At 36.9% G+C, this 17,124-nt stretch overlaps 1 protein-coding gene across 1 annotated transcript in view; it reads left to right on the plus strand.

Moving 5' to 3' along the window:
- The window catches only part of SELENOO (selenoprotein O), a 50,546-nt gene extending 33,496 nt beyond the window's left edge, over nucleotides 1-17,050 (plus strand). Inside the window, exons 19-22 of the mRNA XM_027841569.1 lie at nucleotides 119-198; nucleotides 5,290-5,333; nucleotides 14,356-14,435; nucleotides 16,210-17,050. Of these exons, the coding sequence (XP_027697370.1) occupies nucleotides 119-198; nucleotides 5,290-5,333; nucleotides 14,356-14,435; nucleotides 16,210-16,332 (327 nt within the window). The 3' untranslated portion in view covers nucleotides 16,333-17,050. The remainder of the gene's footprint in view (nucleotides 1-118; nucleotides 199-5,289; nucleotides 5,334-14,355; nucleotides 14,436-16,209) is intronic.
- Nucleotides 17,051-17,124: the final 74 nt, after the last annotated feature.

The following is a 17,124-nucleotide window of genomic DNA, read 5'->3' on the forward strand; positions in this document are numbered from 1 at the left end:
AAAATGTGTCAGAGGCATTTAGTATCATAGAAAAACATAAATTAGCAGTTTGAAGGGAATATGAAATGATACGAAAACTAAGTAGTATTATAAGCATCTGAAAATATATTTTCATTAGGAATTTTGGGCACTAAAAACACTTTCAAGGCAAGAACTGTTTTCTGACTGGGTGACCCTGTACCTTTTGAGATTGAAGAGGTAAGGTAATCCATTCATCTTAGAAAATTGTTATAACACGTTATACTTGTAGCAGTATAACTTTTTCTGTTCCCTTGAGTGCTTTGCATTGTTTGAACTACTATGGTAACCCTTCATTTATCTAGAGGTCACTAATTCAACAATTTCAGTTATCTGAGAATGTAGCTGAGAACTGGGAAATAAGTAAAAAGTGCATTTACACAGTCAAAATAGATGCTCTAATCCATGAGTTAAAACTAATACCATCAGCATAGGCCAACTCCTAAAACTCAATTCAGGGGTTGTTTACTTTTATTTTTAGACACAATTCTGAGAGATTGATTATCAGGTTTCCAAGTGCACAACAGATTAGAGGCAACAAAACGAGGCTGAGGAAATGAAAGTTCTGGTAGGGGTAGCTGTGGTGGGCAGGGTTGTACATGTAGAAGTGGTAGCTGATAGTGGTAGGTGGTTTTGATAGTGAGGAGAAGGCAGGAAAATTATGAAAAGCAGACAAGCTAAAAAAATTTATTATAGGGAAAAACAGCCCTACAAACTTCATGACAGAGGCATAGAAACTGATGTTTCATGGCGGTGACTAAATCACTAGGAAAAGGCTAGACTTATGTTTATTAGAATGTGAGTCTTAAGTCTTTCCCTATTGCCAAGTTGTGGAATGAAGATGATCTTGAGTTCCCATCTAAGTCAAACAGAGATTGGGTTGTGACGTACACTGGTGAAGGGAGACCCACAAGGACAAAATTATAATCTTTGTGTAAGGGGATGTAGAGGGGCGTGGGAGCCCCACAAATGTAGTGAGACCCACCAGTGGTGGGGCCTGTCATTGTGTGTATTCGAGAAGGAAGCAGAAGAGCCACTTCTAGCCTCTTCTCCCCCAACCCTTCTCCAAGAGACACTTTCATTCCTGCCAGGAGGGGAAGCAGGAGGTTGGTGGGGATATGATCAGGTTTCCTCTGATTTTTGATTGCTTTGTCATTTTGGGGGAAAGGGGAAATCCCAAGCTCTATATCCAAAGCTTGACCCCTTTCCTACCTAATACCACTTCCACACTGAACACATGAAACTCATTTATCCAAATTATAGCAAAACAGAAATCAGAGAAAGTATGCAGAAGAGAACATATACTAGACAATACAGAGTGAAGGAGCTCTCCTATTAGGAGCAAGATAACTCAGCTCAGGCAAGACAGAGGATCCTGGATCTTGCCCAGTGGTAAACCCCGCCCCGAGTCTTTGGAGTCGCAAATTAGGGATAGGGACTTGATGAAGACCACTCGCTCTTCTCGTGTCTTCCTGGAGTCTTTTCCTTCAGCAACCTGAAGTAAAGTTGGCCTCTTTGGTCTTCTTTCTCGAAACTGGAAGCTAATTCTCACTTGGGTGGCTTGAAGTGTCCCCAGAGGGGGACTGGTGGAGAACTAACACTCTTGCCTCTCACCAACTCCACCCCCCCACTTATGCAGGGCAGGACCTTTATCTCCACCAACCAGCAGAGAGCTCCATTCCAATGGGCTTTGGACAGATATTGATGCATTTCATACATCAGGTAGGGAAGTATGTTAAGTATGTTTTAGAAAGATTTATTTCCAGAATTATTCAGATAGGACATTTAATAGTTAATAGGATATAACTGTCAGTTATCTGAAAAAACATACATTATATCTTACTTTTGGATGACGCTGAATAAATGAGGGGATTACTGTTTGTGTTATTTGTGACAACACTTGGGCTTTTGTCAAACAGCATATAGCTAATGATGATGATGATGATGATAGCTAACATTTATATAGCATTCACTATGTGCCAGGTGCTATGGTAAGTGCTTTACAATTATTTTCTCATTTGAGTCTCGCAACAACTCTGGAAGTTAGGTGCTATTATTATCCCTATTTTACAGATGAGGAAACTGAGGCATACAGCAGTTACATGACATGCCAAGGATCATACAGCTATTGTCTGAAGCCAGATTGGAACTAACTCTAGGCCCAGGACTCTATGCTACCAGAATTAGATTGCTTTTGTTGTTCAATGGTTTAGTTGTGTGCAACTCTTTGCAACCCCATGGACCATAGCACTCTAGGCCCTTCTGTCCTCCACTATTTCTCAAAGTCAGTCTAAGTTCATATTTGTTATTTTCATGACACTATCTATCCATCTCATCTATCCATTGCTTTACTCATGAAGAAATTTCACTTGATTTGTCTTCTGACATAACTTTTTCCTGCTCTGGTGTCATAAATAAAATATGTTGAAATTTGGGATCTAGGAAAGTGAAAATATGGCATTAATATGAAGGATAGGCACATTTGAGATCTGGTATTGCTGGGCCCCCTTCCTTCCCATTTCTTTTCATTATTTCCCTTGAGTTTTTTTTACCTTTTTCCCCCCTCCATATGACTTTTGTTATTTTTTTCTAGTTTTATAAAGTAATGCTTTGACAATTTGGGGTGGGATTGAATAAGTAAATTAACTTAGGTAGTATTGTCATTTTTATTATAGTGGCTCGTCCTACTCCTGAACAATTAATATTTTTACAGTTATTTAGGTCTTTATTTCTGTAACCAATTGTTTATAGTTGTATTTAAAAGTTTTTGTGTTTATCTTGAAATTTTTCTCTCTCTTTTCCTGCAGAGTTTTTAATTGATATTACCTAGAAATGCTTTGTGAAGCAAGCTTGTGAAGTTATTAATTTAATTAATTTTTTGTTGAATTTTAGGGTTCTTAAGTAGACCGTAATATTATCTACAAAAGTGATAATTTTGTTTCTTCTTTTCCTTTGATTATTTCTTCAATTTTTTTATTGTCTTACTGCTAAAACCAGCATTTCTATTACTGTGTCAAATAGAAGTGGTGACAGGGGAGATCCTTATTGCACCCTTGAATTTATTGAAAAGGCTTCTAGTTTATTGTCATTACACATAATTGTAACTCTTGTTTATGTATATATATGATATATATGTATACATACATCATATGTATTGTTTTATATATACATATATACCATATATTGTTTTAAGGAAATTAAAACAATTTGGTAATCATTTAAAAATATATCAATCAGTGTAACTTATTAAATGCATAACATACAGAAGATTATGTATCTAATTTACAAGTAGTTAATAAACAGTGACCCTGTGTACTGGGATAAGGATTTACTATTTGACAAAAACTGCTGGGAAAATTGGACAGCAGTATGGGAGAAATTAGATTTAAGCCAACATCTCAGATCTTATATTAAGTTAAAGCTCCAAATATGTATGTGACTCAGATATAAAAGGTCACATCATAAATTAGAGAAACATTACTAATCTATTAGATCTATGGGTAGGAGAAAAGTTCATAACCAAATAAGGAATAGAGAGGATCACAGAAGAAAAAAATAGATAACCTTAATTGCATAAAATTAATTTTTTTTCCTTACAGAAATCTAATAAAGCTAAGATTAAAAGGGAAATAATTGACTGGAGAAAAAAAATCTTTGCAGCAAATTTCTCTGAAAAAGTTCTCATTTCCAAGATAAGTAGAGAACTGATTCAAACTTATAAGAAAAAAAACCATTTCCTAATTGATAAATGATTTAAGGGTATGAACAGAAGGTTCTTGAGAACCTTGAGAGAGGAAATCCAGGCTATCTCTAGCCATGTGAAAAAATGCTTTGAAACACTACTAATGAGAGAAATGCACACTAAACCTATTCTGAGATTGTACCTCACAACCATCAGCGAGGCAAAGATAACAAAAAAGAAAAAAGTTAAATATTGTAGCAACTGTTGTAGAACAGGCAAATTGATGCACAATTGGTACACCTGTGAACTGGTACAACCATTCTGGAAAGCAATTTGGAATTACCCACAAGAAGTTACTAACCAGTGCATGCGTGCCCTTTTTACCCTGCTATACCTCTGCTAGGATTATACTCAAAAGAAAGTAAAGAAAGGGGGAAGGGGACAGGAATAAGTATTTATATAGTGCCTACTGTGTGCCAGGCACCGTGCTAAGTGATTTTTACAAATATTACCTCATTTAATCCTCACAGCAACCCTGAGAGATAGGTGCTATTATTATCTCCATTTTACAGATGAGGAAACTGAGGCAAACCAAGGTTGAATGATTTGCCCAAGGTCACGCAGCTAGTAAATGTATGAGGCCAGATTTGAATTCAGATCTTTCCAGTGCCATGTCCAGAACTCTTATCTATTGCACTGTCAGAGAGAGGAAAAGTTCCTATATGCATAAAAATATTTATTATTATTAAATATTTTTATAAAATAATTATTTTGTATTGGCAAAAGATGGAAAATAAGGGGATGCATAAAATTAGCAACTGGCTGCATAAATTGTGGTATATGATTGAGGTGGAATACTGTTGTGCTATAAGAAATGAGGAAATAGATTTTTAAAAGACATGAAAAATTCATATGAACTGATGCACTGAAGTAAGCAGAAACAGAATAATTTATACTATAACATAATATCCATATTATAAAGATGAACAATTCTGAGGATTTTTATAAACTGATGAAAAATGAAATGAACAGAACCAGGAGGACAATTTACACAATAATGATACTGTAAAAACAGCTTTGAAAGATAGAACAATGATAAATATAATTCATCAATATAATACATTTATGAATGCAGAGGAACAGTAATAAACCATGCTATTAATTTTAAAAAATAGAGTGGGGGGTTAGGGGAGGGTTGCTACAGAAGTAGAATGTTGCATTCACTTTTTTTCTTTCTTTCTTTTTTTTTTTTTTGGAGACAGTCAGGGTCAAGTGACTTGCCCAGGGTCACACAGCTAGCAAGTTTCTGAGACCACATTTGCACTCAGGTCTTCCTGATTCCAGGGCTGGTGCTGTATCTACTGTGCCACCTAGCTGCCCTGCATTCACTTTCAAATGAAGTTACTGTTTTTAGTTGACTTAACTGCTTTATTTTATTACCAGAGACCTCACAAAATGGGAGTAATCTGTAAATGTCTATAGTGTAAAAATAAAACATCAATAAAACTTTTTGACAAATGAAAAATAATATATACAAATAAAGAGACATAGTTGGTGATTAATTTTTCCTTTTATATATTTATATTTAGTAACATGAATGACTCAGATTCCAGAAGAAGAAAAAGAATGACAAGTGAGTCAATTGATATATTTAGTCAGCTTTGAAAAATATTTTCAAGCAACAGAAGTTTTAATATGAAAATGGTTATAAAGGAACTGAGTATTCGTTTAACTAGAATGAATTTAAATATATATATGTGTATATATATATGTATATATATATGTGTTAGAATAAGGATTATGTGGCATGTCTCTATTTCATCACCTTATTTTAAAGTTATTTCAAGGCATACTTCCTTCTTTTTAATAAGTTCGTATGTGATTTCTTATGTATAAATTATTCCCAAAGCAGTGTCCCTACTGAAGGGGCAGTGGATGAGGAAAGTTGTAACTATTTTAAAAATTAGGTGCTCATATTCATAAAATATTAATATGGTTTCCTAGGAGACCCAAGTGTTTTTATTTTGAAATTATTTAGTTTTGATCCTCTAGTCATTTGAATATTTGAAGGCTGTCAAGATTTTAACTTCCTAATTAAAATTTATTCTGCACTATATTCATTAGATTGGAATGTTTGTTCATTTCATAATAAAAACTGGGAACATTTCAAATTCTACAACTTCTTAGAATCTGATATGCCAGTTATAGGGATCGTTTGAGTGGAGGAACTCAGATGGATCAAGGTCATTGGTGCCTGGACCAAACTACTTCACGGCTTCCCCATTCTCAGGATGTGGAACAGTGACAGAAAAAGTGACCATAGGTAAATGATCCCTAAGGGAAAGCCTGTGTGGCTTGCCACTCTTCCATTTCTGGAGGCTGACAAAATTCTGGCCCAGCTATGGGGCCCATAAAATTGTGAAGGAATAAGTGTTCTTAACTGAAGCAGCTGGTGTTAGGTCGTACCTGATCCACAAATCTTTGTGTTTGGGTTCAAAGTCATTAAATCCTTCCATGGTCTACTGGATTAGAGGTGAACTAGGATTGGGCTAGGACCACTATATTTACTCTGGGTTGTAGAAATACTGAACCATCCTACTGTCTCTCTCACTTCCAGGAATAAGAAAGGATCTAGCCTTCCAGGGTTGGAATCTTGATCCAGTCTCTTTAATATTCAATTTCACTTTGAGAGCAGTCATGATAAAAACTGGTACCCCATTACTCACTTGTAATTGTAAATGGAAAATGGATTTTTGAATTCTTGTGAGATTGTGAAGAAAGTACTGATGACATGCAAATGTTGTACTGTTTGCTTCTTTTTTAATTCTTTTTTTATTCTGAATTTAAAATGGCCCCAAAAAGAGATTTTCAAAGCAGAAGACAAGAGGATTGTATGTGAAACCATCAATCTCCATAGCATACTGATTGCTTAAAAAAATGTGACAAATTTCATGTATTTATTACCTTGAAAACTGTCCTGCTTATCTGTGCTTTCTTCTGAACTTCCTTCTATTTTCTTCTCTACATTTAAAAAAATATATTGCGATGGCTCTCTTTTTCTCTGTCTTTCTTAGAATCACTACTGTTATCACTTCAAAACCTACCCAATTAAAAATTGAAGAAAAAATAAGCATATTAAGCAAAACAAATACACAAAAAGTGTATGTCTTTTTCTGCACCTTGAGTCCATTACCTTTGTTAGGACGTGGGTAACATACTTTATCATAGATCCTCTGGAGATATGATTGATCATTGCATTGATCAGTTTTTAAGTCTTTTTCAAAGCTATTTTTCTTTTTCTTTCATTCTTTTTTTTTTTTTTTTTTTGGTGAGGCAGTCAGGGTTAAGTGGCTTGCCCAGGGTCACACAGCTAGTAAGTATCAAATGTCTGAGGCCGGATTTGAACTCAGGTCCTCCTGATTCCAGTGCCAGAACTCTATCCACTACACCACCTTGCTGACCTGCTATTTTTCTTTATAATGTTGTTACAGACCTCATATAAATTGTCCTCCTGGTCCTGCTCGCTTTACTCTGTATCGGTTCATACCACACAGAATGCTCTAGAATGGTCTCTTTTGTCATTTCTTATGAGCCAGTGATATTCCATTACTTCCCTAGACCACAATTTGTTTAGCCATTCTTAAATTGAGAGGAATACCCTTAGATTCTAGGTCTTTTTAGATTTTTTTTCCCTTTTCATTCCCTCTTCAGGATCAGGAAGTTTGGTTTTGCTTGCCACTATTTCCTCCCCAATATTATCATTTCTCTTAGCCCCTCCTTCTAGCCCCTACATGCTACCCTGTTGAGATTGATGTATTTCAACACTAAACTGTTTAGCTGATGTCCACACTCCTTACCTCTTCTTCCATTTTGGTATATTCTTCTTATACACCTCAATTATGAAAACTAGGGAGTTCCTTCTCCTCCTTCCTCCTTTATATATTACTGTATTCCTTTTATATTCCTTTCCTTCCCCCTTTTTGAACTCTCAGAAAAGAACAAGTCCACCATCAGAACCTCTGTTTTTCTTTTTTCTTTACTCTTTGAAGATCATCATACATGCCCTTCCATCTACTCAAATAAATTTACCTTCCTAGATTTCTTTTGACTTTTGTGTTTGCATCTCAAAGTTTCTACTCAGCTTTGGCCTTTTAATTAGAAATCTTTGAAAATTCCCTATTTCATTATAGGCCCTTCTCCACCCCTCTACCCCTGGTGGAATTATACTCAGCTTTTCAGGGAAAATTATTCTTGGTTGTAATCTTGATTGTGTATCTTGTGTATATCATGGTTTTCTCCATTTTCAGAAATGTGGAACAGTAACAAAATATAGACCATAGGTAAACGATTCTAAGGGAAAGCCTATGTTGTATGCTTTTGGAATATTGTAATCAAGATACCCTGTCATTTATGGTAGAAACTGCCAGGTCTTGTATAATCTTGACTATGGCTCCTTGGTACTCAAACTGCTTCTTTCTGTATCCTTGCAGTATTTTTTTCTTTGAAGTGAGAGCTCAGGAATTTCTCAGTGACATTTGGGAGGTGATTGTTATATTCTTTCTGTCTTCACTTTGCCCTCTGATTCTAGAAGATCTGGACAATTTTAGTTTATGATTTCTTTAAATATAGTGCCCAGACTTTTTTTTTGGTGTCGTCTTTCAAATCATGCTTTTCAGGAAGTCCAGTGATTCTTAAATCTTGTCTCCTTGATCTGTTGTCTATGTCAGTTGTATTCATATCAGGTATCTTACATTTTCTTGTTTTATTTCTTTCAATTTTTGGTATCTCATGGAGTTACTGATTTCTGTTAGTTCTCCTCTAGTTTCTAGGGAGTCCATTAATTGCGTAAGGTTGACAATTTTTCTTCTAATTTATTTGTTTTCCTTTCAGTTCTTTTCTCCGGAGTCTTTTTTTTTTCTCTTTTAAAAATCTGTTGCTTCATTTCTTCTTCATTGACATCCTAGTGGAAAATCCACTTTTCCCTCTTGAGACTCTGATTATATTGTTATGTAAACACTCTCTCCTTTTGGGGGAATCTATAGATCTAGAATGGTTTTTATATAAGATGTCCTAAAAGTTTTCTTGCTGTTTTAATAGTAGCAATTTAAAGCTTTAATTGTTGTTTGCTTAATGTCTTTGGTTGACTCCTCTCTCAGCCTTAGTTCCTGAATGTCTCAGGATGAAGCATTGTTCTTTACTGTATGATCAGCCTTGGGTAGTTTTGCCCTAGGTCATCTGGGTGCTTGGACTGATTTCCACCTGTTGGGGTTAAGCTGCCCTAGATTTTTGAGTTTTAGAAGGCCAGATCTTCAGGGCTTCTGGGGCACCACAGAACAAGTACTAGGGATATCAGAGTCCTGGGTGCCTGGTCTGTCTCAGGCTGAGCACTGTCATGCTATGGTGGTTGGTTGCTGCCACTATCTGGGACTTACAAGGCCTGGCTTCTGTCAACCTAGGGTTTCTTTTAGGAACTATCCACTCTAATTGCCCTCAGATTCTAACTCATCCCTGGTTGCACTAGGAGGCAGCTGGCTTGTACCTGTGTTGTCACAGACTTTGCTGGTGACCTTCTTTGCTATTACTATTACCCTTTTGCTTCTGGCTAATTATTGTCATGCAGTTCTGGAGCAAAAGTTATTGTAATTTCTCATTGGATTTTGTAACCATTGTCAGTTTCATAAGAACTTTAGGTTTTTGCTGGAGTAGGTATATGGGAGCTGGGCAGTCAGCATTTTTTCTGGTAGCCATTTTGGCTGGAAGTCATACTCTTAATTCATGTTTGATTTTTATTCAGCATTCTATAGAACTTGATCTCAGGATATGCTATTTCAGTGAACAAAAGACCAAACTTGCTTCTTTCAGGAGGGGGCTGTGTCGTTGGTGGTATTTTGTATCTATAGTAACTGGCACAGAGTAGGTACTTAATAACAAAAACGCTTGTTGAATTGAACAGAATTTAAATCAGAATAATGCCTATTAATGAAAACCATGAATTTAAAGAAGCAAACTGAAAATAAAGGCAGTGACCATTTCTTATTAACTTTCCATAATACTCAACACATCAGCACTTAATCAGCATATTACATGATATGTTTGATGATGATAAGTAAGATTTGTTCTTTAGTATTTATTTTTTATTTCTTATTCAAAGATAATATTACTAGTGATATAGCATTTATGGCTATAAATATTGGTAGGTGATGAATGGTCTTTTCTATACTTTAAATTTTGTCCATGTAAAATGTCAACCGGACTGAACTGGCCTCTAATCTGTGGGTAGCCTGAGCTGAACAGAGCTGGCCAGAGACAGAGGAGTCAGGAATCAAACAGAAGCTTAATTTCAAAGTGAGGGAAATGGCTTGTAAGCAAGGCGGGATCTAGACACATATGCTGAGGCCTCGCTCCTGGTGGGGGGGGGCCCAAGACAGTATGGGGAGATCTCAATACTTACACTGATGGTTGTGCAGTGAGTTGTAGCCTTAACAATGAGGGGTAATAGCAACAATGTGACAAGTTTGATTCATAGCAGGATTTCATGAGTGGAACATGGGTACATGTTGGAGCTCAGAGAACTCAGGTGCTGGGCAAAGCAATACAATAATTATGTGATTTTGCCAGAGGGTGAGATCATCCAGAGGGAAAGTACAAAGGATTGTTGTTATGCCAAGCTCAGGGCACAGCTTGCTTGCTGGGCCTTAGCTCTGGAAAACAGGGTGTCTCTTGACAAAAAAAAATAACAATAATGCTAATAATAACTAGTATTTACATATAACTTAGAAAGTTTGCAAAGTTTGCAAAGCACTTGACAAATATTGTATCATTTGAGCTAGGTGCTACAGGTATCATCTCCATTTTATGGAGGAAAAGACTGAGGCTTATAGAGGATAAGTGACTTTCCCATGGTCATAATGCCAGTAAATATCTATGGCATAAGAATTAAATTCATCTCTTTTTGATGCTGAGACCCATTCTCTATATGCTACAACCACAGTGCCTCTCAAACACTAAGCAAAATGCAGTTATTGACCCCAAAATAAGTCATCCCGTCTATTTTGTGTAAAACACATGTTCTTTTCAATTAACTGTACACACACATACACACACACACACACACACACACACACACACACACACACACGTAGGACTTTCATTTTGACTTTCAAGGTAAGACTGCCCTTCTCCCCATGCAGGCACAGAAGTGACCGTGATGATCTTCCAAGTCTTTCCCACTTTCCTATTTGAAGGTTTTTGAGAAGTAGCCAAGGGCAATTTACATAACATACTCTCCCCTCTAAGGAAGACTGGAGACAGAAAAATAAATGAAAGAGAGAAGGAATTCCTTTCTGAATGCAAAGACCCAATGGGAAAGGCCAGCTCAAGTTAGGGGTGAACCATGCAAGTACTAAGGGAGGAAGGAGCTAAACAGCTCTGAAGTGATCATGAGCCAGTGTGAATTGGAAAACAAACTCATTTGATCGGACCAAGAAAAGCAAGAGGCCCTTTCTCTGGAGAATAGGGTTGTGAGACCGAGACATAGAAATGGAGAAGGGTTAAGTGGAGGGACTCCACCCTGCCATCACAGCTGTGTGCAGTTACTTTGGCTTTATGGTACAGCTGCTTGAGCTGGTTCTTGGAAGAGGAGGTAACTAGTGCCATCTTCTAGCAAAGCTAACAGCACCGAGCTATGAAGCAGAGCTAGGAACAGTGACCTGAGAAGAATTCCCAGGACCTATCCCACAAAGAAGAGTAGTGAACCTGTTAGCAAAAGAGAAGCAAGATATGAAGCACCTAGTAAGGGAGTAAACCTTGGCCTATGCCCTTGGTTGGTCCTGACCACAGGGTAGTTAGGTTTCCTGAATAGAAGACTGAACCTGTGATCTCACTGGTATAGGGAACTTCTGAGGAGGCGCTTCCTCTGTCAGGGCAGGCTGGCATCTTCTCTGCCATTTGTAGGCTTAGAGTTTCCTAGAGCATTGAGAGGGGGAGGGAGTAGCCCAGGGTCACATGGTCAGTATGTATCAGAGGTAGGACTTGAACCCGGGTCCTCATTGTTCGGAGATAGCTCTTTCCACACTGGGCCATGCTGCCTTAAGAGTACAGTTATGTTTAAGAGGTGTGTCTGTGTGTGTGTGTGTGTTATGCGTGTATCCATCTCTAGTCTCTATATGGTACATGATTGAAGTTGGGGTGATGATTATGGATTTAGATGTAATTCAGTTTAAGACTTCATACTGTGAATAAGACTGTTGGATGTTTGGAATTCCTGTGAGCCTGAGTGTTTGTAAGGGGAACTCTTGGCTATTCACAGAGGATTGCCAGATACTGAACTTACCGAGTTCCACTTTGGTAAAAGGCAACGAGCCAGAGAAGTGAGAGATCTCCACACTATTCCCAGGTGGGAATCATAAACTTGAGATACAAAGGTAATTTCCCAGAAAATTTTAGAAAAATGTAGCAAAATTGTTTAGCCAAGAAAATAAATGCATTTATGATAAAAACAAAGTTGACCATTAACATAAAAACTCAAAAATGTAATTCTCATCATTCAGGCTATATTCATATGGCAAATGCGTTTTTTCTTTTTAAAGTAAGACTATCTGTGGTAGTACATCAGACCTTTGGAAGGAGAATCACAGGAGTGTTTAATTTTTATGCAGGCTGCATTTAGGGCGTCAGGAAGCAGCAGTAGCATGGCTAATGGCCATAGGACGCTCTTCGATCTCTCACCTGGTATATCCTGCACCACAATTTGTAGGTTGTCCTTGGAATGCTCCCTACAGTTTGCTTTGGTGCACTGTGTTTATCTAAAAAGCCTCTCTGTAAGCTCCCATGGTAAGAAAAGGGTCTTTTATTTTAACTGTTAAATCTTTCACAGTGTCCTTCATAGGAGGGTATTCTGTTTGATCAGGATTAAATATATTTCACCGTGAAGTTTTTTGGGGTGAAAATGATTACAGGCAAATAGAAATACTGGAATCTTTCAAAAGGACAGACTACTATCACATTGTGCTACCTTAAACCACTTGATAATAGACAAAACTTTTCCTAGGTTTGAGCTAGATCTCTACCAGCTGAGATACACACACTATACTGATTTTGTAGGTTTTGTTTTCTATTAGTCATATAGAAAAAGCAGATTAAAATCTGTTCCAACTTGCTTTTTGGCATAAGGGAGCATTTTAAAAATTCCCTTGCTAATTCTGCATTTGCTGTTTTATTAACAGCTTCCAAAGCACAGCATCAAAATTAGAAATGCCACCAAAAAAAGATGTAAGTTGTGTTTTTTGGATATGTTGCAGAAAGAAATTTCACATTTTGTCCTTTGCTATTTAGTTTCTCAAAAGATATTTCCAGAATTCTTTTCAATATGATGGTTCAAATAATCTGTTTTAAGCTATCTTGTGCTAAAGGAGCTCATAACTTTATTGATAACTGCAATCCTTTTATCCCAATTTTTAGAATTCTCCGTAATATTAGAGCTTAGGAAGTTTTTAGGCATAGTTTTTTTTGGGGGCGGAATTTGGCAAATGCAGGAAGAGGCAGCAGTGGGGGATAAGGGAAGGCAAGCTATAGTTTGTTTTTTGTCTTGCTTTCAGTACTGGCTTGGTGTCCTCCAATTTGTTGCTTCTCCCAGCTTTCTAAAGAATCAGGGAACATCAATTGCAGTTATTAAAGGACGGGATGTTCCTGAAGAATGAAAAAAATTAGGTTTTAATTTACAAGAAAGAATTTCCTTAACTCTGTGTTTTGTTTGAGTCCTTCATATGTTCCAACTTTGACTTTTGGCTGAGTACCTCTGCTAATTAGAGTTCATACTACAGCATAAGCCAGGGTCATGGATTGAATCATCTTGTTAGCTTTGTTCTTTTTCTTTTTTTTTTTTGGCTTATGGTCTGTGCCTTCCCAATCATGATGCAAACTGTGTGTCATGGTTAAAAGGGTGCTTATGCTTGTTGAATTAATGTGGGCTTTCTTTGCAAAAAATTTATCACCATTACTGAAAAACAACTCAGAATAAATGTCATATTGATAGTAAGTAAGTAGTGCTGTTTTTGTGTACCAGCTACAGCATGATAAAAGTACTTTTTTCTCAGGGTAGACACCTGGTTGAAACTATTACATAGTCTCAATTCAGATAATTTTAAAGATAAGAGAAGCTATGGTGATAGCATACATTGAAATTGGGGCACTCTAAGCAAAACTTAAGAATTTAACTTTGGTCAGGCAACAGGGTGTATGGAGGGCTTGCCTAAGAGTCAGGAAGACTTGTGATTAAGCCCTGCTCCTGACTTGTCTTAGTTTGTGACCGTTGGCAAGTCACCCAAACTTTCAGTGCCCCAGTTACCACCCTGGAGACTATAAATGACGGACAAGTTGTGTCTGCCCTTGTCTATACCAGGAAGAAGCTCCTCACGTAGATGAATTTTTTTGTTTTGAAATAGTGACTATTAATAGTTTATTCTGATAGAACTATTTACATGATGAAATATTCATTATTTAAATCTTTTTGAAAAATTTTTTGAATTATGCTATTAATTTTTCCTTCTTTGAAAACATTGACAGTCCGTAAGGTCCTCAGACTTTAGGGATGAAGAAATAACATCTTGTTTCTTAGTAAACTCATTAAGTAAGTTAAGGCTGTTTATCTTATTTAGGTGTCAATCCTAGATATGTGCTGAAGAATTGGATGGCAGAATCTGCTGTGCGAAAAGCAGAAATGAATGATTTTTCAGAGGTAAGACTGCTGAGTGTTTTCCACATATTTTCATGATTTTAAGTGCTACATGTTTTAAAAACTTTTGCTAGTGTTGGTAGGCTTTTCTAAATAAGCTAAACTCAGTTTCATGCTATGAGTCTTGTGATTTGTCTTTTGAAATTTGTCTTTGAGGAAAGGACACTGAAGGATGTTTCTGTCATTGCTCTATGGTGACCCTCCTTGGGGCTTTCTTGGCAAAGATACTGGAGTGGTTCGCACGTCCTTCTCTAGCTCATTTTAAAGATGAGGAACTGAGGCAAACAGTTAAATGACTTGCCCATAGTCAGTGTCTGAGGCTGGATTTGTACTCGGGAGGATGAGTGTTCGTGACTCCAAGCTCAGTGCTCTATCTGCTGCTCCAATTAGCTGGTTACAGTCTGGTTACAATATTTTAAGTACAGTTTGGCTTATATTCAAAAAGGGAATACTGATGACATTTTCAAAAAATCTGGATCACAGGCCTGTAACTTACCATTTTAAGAGACGTGCCTAAGACTCTGAAGTAACTTGGGCAAAGTCCTATAGCCAGGACTAGAATACAAGGCCAACCTCTCTACTATGTCACATTGCATTTCTTCCTTGTATACAATAGAGATTTTAGAACACATATTACCTTTTTTTAAATTTTAATATTTTTTTCAGTATTTTATTTTTCCCCAATTACATATAAAAAGTTTGTAACATTCGTTTTTAAAATTTTGAATTCCAAATTCTCTCCCTCCCTCCCCACCCCCCCCCATTGAGACAGCAGGCAGTTTGAAATAGGTTATACATGTGTAGTCATGAAAAACATATTTCCATATTAGTCACGTTGTGAAAGAATATGTTTGTCTGTTGACAGAAAAAAACCTCAAGAAAAATAAAGTAAAAAAAAAGTCGCAAAGAGACCCCTGTTGTTTGACCACCTGTGGGCTGAGAGCTCCAGAAGCAGCCACTGCTGCAGATCCAGTGACTTCCAAGGCCCGCACTTGGTTTGCAGGGGCCCAGTCTGTACTAGCATGGCCTGCAATGGACTGTGCTCCACTCGCATCCAGGTCTAGGTGCGATAGACCTTTCTTGCTGACCTTCTAAGTTGTCTTTGGCTGGAAAATTATTTCACCATCCTTTTTGGTGTTCTGCTGCTCCAGGAATTTTTTTATAGCATTATTTAAAGGTGCTCAGAGGGGTTTTGGGGAGAGCTCAGGTGAGTCGCTACCTTTCCTCCACCCTCTTGGCTCCCTATCATATATTACCTTTTAAATCTTAGCAGTTTATACATTCTGACATGGCACTCATGTAAAAAAGATTCAAGATGATAAGCTAGAAGAGGATGGTGGCAGACTTTGGGTTTGAGGAAGTTAGGTGAGCACTGAGCCTAGAGTCAGGAAGATCTGTGTTCAAGTCCAGCCTCAAGAGACTCACTGGCTGTATGACCCTGGGCAAGTCACTTAACCCTGCTTGCCTCAGTTTCCTCATCTGTTAAATGGGAATCATAATAGCAGCCGCCTCCTGGTTGTTAGGATCATATGTGCTAATAATTACAAAGCACTGGCTAGCTATTGTTACTATTATTAAAACAAAATAAGCCTGGTTTAATTTTATGATACAATGTGTCCAGCATTGTGCTAGGTATTAAATGTTACCCCTACACTTAGGTTAAACTGTAGTAATTAAAATAATATAAAGGCTTTTACATAAGCCTGAGAAACTGTCTTGTTTGAATTTCTTCTCCCTCCCTCTCCCAGTGAAGCTTCTATTTGTTCTCATTTTTAAGGTTCATCTTTTACAGCAGGTTCTTCAGTGTCCCTTTCAGAAGCAGTCAGCAGCAGAGAAAGCGGGATATTCTTCACCTACCCCTTTATGGGCAAACGGTCTCAAAGTTAGCTGTTCATCCTGATGAAAGCTGGTCTTAAGTAGAAATAATTTTTTAACATTGGACTTTTAATATAATCTGAGAAATTGTTAATAAGAAATTATATATTGCTGAATCATAGATTTTTATAATAATGAAATATAAATTATTATATATGAGAAGTAAACATTTACTTAGCCAAAAAAGCTTAATCCTGAACTCTTCCTACTGAAAATTGTTCTGATGTCTGTTTTAATCAATAATGTGGAAAGACTAGCTTCCTTCCAGTAAATCACCTGAATTGCTTTTAACAATGAAGGAATTTTAAGATGACCCTTCAGTCAATTAACATGGTTTTCTAGGAACTTGTGCTAAATCCTCATAGGGGAATGCAAAGAATAGTAAAAAATGACAAATATAGTGCTCTCTCTGTATTATCTCATTTGCTGAAACAAAGTATAAGACACATCCTTGCCCTCCGAGTCCTTTAGGACTACTCATATGGGACTATTATTCAGAGCTTTGTACACCTGAGTTGTCACTGTGACTCCTTTCTGCTTAAGAAAAAAAAAAAGCCCATCTCACATTACTAATTGCTTCTACAAAACTCTACATTAGATGTCATATTTTAGACAACATTTCATTTTATGATACAAATGGCTAATAAGTAGGATCACTGTGGATCTCACTGATAGCTGAACAATGGCTGTGGTAGAATTTGTATTATGTAAAGTATTACTAATGTAATTATTGTGAAATGACATTAAATGGAGCAGTGTTTTGCAGGCTTTGTCTCTATTTGAATTTCTTTAATGTTTCAGAAACAAATTTTAAAGA

The sequence above is a fragment of the Vombatus ursinus genome, unplaced genomic scaffold (genome assembly GCF_900497805.2).
Source record: "Vombatus ursinus unplaced genomic scaffold, bare-nosed wombat genome assembly UNPS02014861.1, whole genome shotgun sequence".
Taxonomy (NCBI): Eukaryota; Metazoa; Chordata; class Mammalia; order Diprotodontia; family Vombatidae; genus Vombatus; species Vombatus ursinus.